Raw genomic sequence first — 4,933 nt, forward strand, 5'->3', positions numbered from 1 at the left:
CTTAAGAAATGTCTATCAGACGAATCCCTGGTAGTACCTCTTCAAGATGTAGAGGTAAATAAAAAGCTGAAATTCATAGAGAAACCTTTACAAATAGAAGATAGGAAAATCAAGTTTCTCAAACACAAACGATTAGTACTGGTGAAAGTAAAATGGGAACCCAAAAGAGGACCGGAATATACTTGGGAACTGGAGTCAGAAATGAAGCGGAAATACCCTCATCTATTTCAATGAATCTCGAGGACGAGATTTTTCCTAAGGTGGGGAGAATGTAACAACTCTCATTAAAATTAATACTTTTGATGATAATTAGTTAATATGGAAACCCTAATCGAGACACCCAAGTAATTCCGCACTAACCCTAAAATTTCCGGAATAATCAGAATCAAGATCAGGGCCCCTAAAACTCAAGGGGGGTAAAAACCTAATCACGATTATCCATCCAATTCGTTGTCCAGATAGAAATTAACAAAAAACTTGAGTCACCCAGGCTAGTCCCGATCGTGGCAAGCCTATAGTAATTAGGTGTACTTTACGGACCTTAAAGGTAACTCCTTACGGACCGTAAGCCTACCAGTTTCCCTTACGGACCGTAAGGGTTAAGTCATACGGTCCGTAAGCGATGCTATTTTCTGGCTATAAATAGCCGACCTTGGGACTTGAAATTGGAACTGAAAACGACGTTCAATTGCTGTCTGTACGTCGAATTAGCACTAAATTACTACAATTAAACACACACACTGCATTCGAATCGCTGCCGCAAAACAGGGTAATTACTCGATCGCTATTACGATTCATTTTCCGAGATCAATATATCCAAAGAATGTTTAAGTGCCGCCCACATTAGGGTTATACTTTGTCGTTCGTCGTTAAATCGATGAATGTTTAAGTATTGCACTTTGTCGTTCATTGTGAGAATTTGATCTCGTGAGTTATCGTGACTGCTGTATTGATCACTAACCCAGTTTTGTGTGCATTATTATTACTATTAGGTTAACGAGGCTAAATCATATTCTGTTCGTATTAAATCTGCAATGTGAGTCATTCTTCTTTTTATCAAATGTTTTACAATACTCCAAATTATTTTCAGAATTATAACTTACAATGATTAAGTTGATGTAATCACCAAATTACAGCCAGTATGTGGGGTATTGTGCACATTACTACGGTTTAAATCATTTTAGGTGGGCGAACCTAATTTTAATTGATTTACGTCATTCATTGGGGCAGCCAATGGTGATATGACCACTGTCACAGATCCGGTCGGGTGACAAATACTGTGGGTAGTTGGTTGATATCAGAAACATGCGTAAAAGATCTTAACACTGTGAATAATAATAAATGTGTCATTTTCAGTAAAATGAATGATTCACTCAGTATTTCCCCGCTGACAAAACCTTTTTCAAACATGTTTCAGGTGATCTACTGTAAATCAGGAAAAGTGTCGAGGAGCATTACAAGCTTACGATAGTGGCTCAAATATAAAATAAAGCAATATGTTTTGAAATAAAGATTTATCAGAAAAATCTTCTTATTGTAAATTATCGGGGTTTTGTCCCGAATTGTGAATTGAAATAATCGGGAAAATTTTTAGCTTTAAACGATCCTGATGTTAAAATTCCGCTGCTAAACTCAATTAAATAAATATCACGGGATTTCTGTCCCGCGGGCCCTGAAACGGGTTAAACCGGATCGGGGGCCGTGACACTACTTCCTTAAAAGATTACCGCCCGATTAATCTCATCGGTTGTCTTTCCAAAGTGGTTTCGAAGATTCTTGCTTTGAGGATCAAAAAGGTGGTGGGTAAAATCATTGGTCCGGAACAATCGGCTTACATCGAAGGGAGGAATATCTTAGATGGGCATTTGGTGATCAATGAGACTATAGCTTGGGCCAAATCTAAAAATTTGAAATGCATGCTCTTCAAAGTTGATTTTGATATAAGGCTTTCGACTCGGTTAATTGGAAGTATCTTGATTCGGTAATGGGTCTTATGGGTTTCGGTAGCAAGTGGAGGATGTGGGTGTCGAGCATGTTATCATCTGGGAAAGCTTCGGTGCTCGTGAATGGGTCTCCCACCAAGGAGTTCAAGTTTGAGCGCGGAGTGAAGCAAGGAGATCCTCTATCGCCATATCTTTTTCTTATTGCTATTGAAGGCCTCAATGGAATGATTAAAAAGGCGATTAGCAACAACGTGTTCAAAGGGGTGGCCCTTCCTAACCAAGGTCCGATCGTTTCGCATGTGTTATACGCCGATGACGCTTTGTTTATTGGCGATTGGGAAGCGGGCAATGTGCTAAATCTAGCTAGAATTTTAAGGTGTTTTCACCTCGCGTCTGACTTAAAAGTTAACTTCCACAAAAGAAAGGTTTCTGGGGTGGGGGTGGGGCCTTTGGAAGTCAAATTCATGGCAAACATCCTAAACTGTGACACGGCGTCTCTGCCTTTCAGCTTTCTTGGGTTGCCGATTGTTGCCAACATGGGAAAATCGGTGAGTTGGAGTCCAGTTGTGGAGAGACTCAAAAGTAGGCTTAATGCTTGAAAAGCTTCTTGTCTTTCTTTTGGCGGTAGGCTCACTCTTGTTAAGGCGGTTCTCGGCGCCTTGCCGTTATATTTTCTCTCCATGTTTCGTGCCCTGAAGAAAGTGATTCTTAATTTAGAGAAAATTAGAAGGAATTTCCTTTGGGGTGGTCTTGAAGACACTCACAAAATCAATTGGGTCGCGTGGAGGAAAGTTGTTATGCCCAAAGAGTATGGCGGGTTGGGGGTGGGTTGTCTTAGAATTCAGAATTTGGCGCTCATTGCGAAGTGGTTGTGGAGATGGAGGATGGAGCCGAAGGCCCTTTGGGTTAAATGCATTAAGGCTATTCATCGCTTGGATAACTCCGCGGACGAGGTTAAAGCTAATCGGGTAGGTATTGGGCCGTGGGCGCATTTCTTAAAGGCTGAAAGGGATTTATCGGGTGTTGGGGTTTATATTAGGGAGTTTCTGGTGAGATCTGTAGGGGTAGGTGATAAGACTAGGTTCTGGAGAGACGCGTGGTTCGGCAAGACTCCTTTGTGCTCCTTATTTCCGGATCTTTACGCCTTGGAAATGAATAAGTCTTGCCTTATTAACGAAAGGGTGATCTACGATACTTCAGGTTCTATCCAGATCATGTGGAATTGGAAGAGAAAGAAGCTTTCAGACAAAGAGAAGGATGAGGCGGCCGACCTTCTTTTGATGGTAAATTCTTTCGTTTTCAGTACCGGTGAGGACTCTTGGAGGTGGGTCGGTAACGGGGAAAACTCATTTTCTGTCAAGTCATTAAGGAGCATCATTGAAAAGAAGCTTTGTGGGCCATCTACTCAGGTATGTCACTGGCTTAATTGGGTTCCGGTGAAAGTTAATTGCTTCGTTTGTAGGGCGTTTCAAAACAGGATTCCTGTGGCGAACAATCTTAGGAGATTGCGCTCACTGTCACAATGTGGTGGAGACGGTTGACCACTTGTTTCTTGGATGTGAAAAGGCGAAGCAGGTCTGGAGAAGAATCTCGGTTTGGTCGAAATGGGATTTCACGGGTTTGGATAATCTGGAGCAGCTCAGGTCTCTTTTGGAAGAGGCGGACTCGGCTTTGCAGCATAAGCTTCTGCTGAGTATCTCCGACTCGGTTTTATGGGGTTTGTGGAAAGCGAGAAACGAAATTCTTTTTAGGGGGATAAATCGGACAGGGGAAGCCATCATGGAAGAGGTTGTGTCGACTCTTTTCAATTGGATTAAACTTAGGTCCAGGAACCTCTGGTGGGTGGAAGGAATGGATTTCTAATCCCTTTTCCACTTTATTGTAATGTAATGTAATTTTGCTGCTTGGGTGTTTTTGTTTCTCTTTTTTTGTTTTGCTTTTGGCCAGCTTTGGTCTTTCTGTTTTCTGTCTCTTTGTTGCCAGCTATCGCTGGTTGTTTTCCCCTATTTCTTTATGAATGCTGCTGTTCCAAAAAAAAAAAAAAAAAAAAAAAAACCAACCCAGACACTTATTTTAAGAACATGATAATGACCTAAAAACACACATAACATCACGAAATCAATGCATGACAGTAGTAATCTCAAATAAACCTATCTTTATAGGTTACCATAATTTAGATGATTGGAAGTCGTTAAAGTATGCAAACATATCCACCATCTAGGCGTCACATCATAGTTCTCTTGAGAATGGTCCATCTCACAAAAACAATGGAAATGGGAGGATGGTCATACCTCACTAATTTTTTTTTAAAATTTTCCACTTTTTTTTTAACTTTAACAAATAAAAGAGGAAAATACTTTCATTAATATTAAAAAAACAATACATAAACTTAAAAAAACATAAACTTAAAAAAAATCCTAATAACTTAAAAAAAACATAAACTTATAAAAATCATCCATTTTGATGCTTCTTGATGATGTCTTCTTGCAATTTTTTTTAAGTCGAGCGTTTTGCTTCGAGATAACTATCAACATCCATCGTCAATATATCCCACTATTTGAGCCGAACCTTATCATCGGCCAATCGTAACTTTTCTCCAGTCACGCGTGACTTTTCTTCGATCGTCCGTTCCTTCGCCCTTGCCTTTTGGGTCATGACCTCGGTCTATGTTTTAAATTGCGTCATAAACTCCTTCATATTCAGATCAATCTTTTGCTTTTCTTTCTTTGAGGCCGCCTCCTTCTTTGATTTGTCCCGGCCCGAGGGACGTTCCGCTTTCCTTACGGCGTACTCTTCTTCATCGAACTCGGCGTCATCGTTTAAATTTATGTGACATCTCGCGTCCGAGCCGCCGGCTCTATAACTACCGGTCTCCGAGGTTATTTGACGTTTTGCCATCTCCACCTCGATCGGAACCGGGGCCCACTTTGGGGCGGTTCGCATAACTTCCCACGCCCGAACGTGTGCGAACATGGTATTATGGTTCGGCT

The 4,933-nt window shown here is 40.9% G+C and overlaps 1 protein-coding gene across 1 annotated transcript; it reads left to right on the top strand.

Moving 5' to 3' along the window:
* The first annotated feature begins 2,623 nt into the window (after positions 1 to 2,623).
* LOC118485030 lies at positions 2,624 to 3,806 on the top strand. The gene is made up of 2 exons (XM_035981243.1): positions 2,624 to 3,251; positions 3,406 to 3,806. The coding sequence occupies exons 1-2, from the start codon at positions 2,624 to 2,626 to the stop codon at positions 3,804 to 3,806; spliced, it is 1,029 nt and encodes a 342-aa protein (XP_035837136.1).
* Positions 3,807 to 4,933: the final 1,127 nt, after the last annotated feature.

The sequence above is a fragment of the Helianthus annuus genome, chromosome 12 (assembly GCF_002127325.2).
Source record: "Helianthus annuus cultivar XRQ/B chromosome 12, HanXRQr2.0-SUNRISE, whole genome shotgun sequence".
Lineage (NCBI taxonomy): Eukaryota > Viridiplantae > Streptophyta > Magnoliopsida > Asterales > Asteraceae > Helianthus > Helianthus annuus.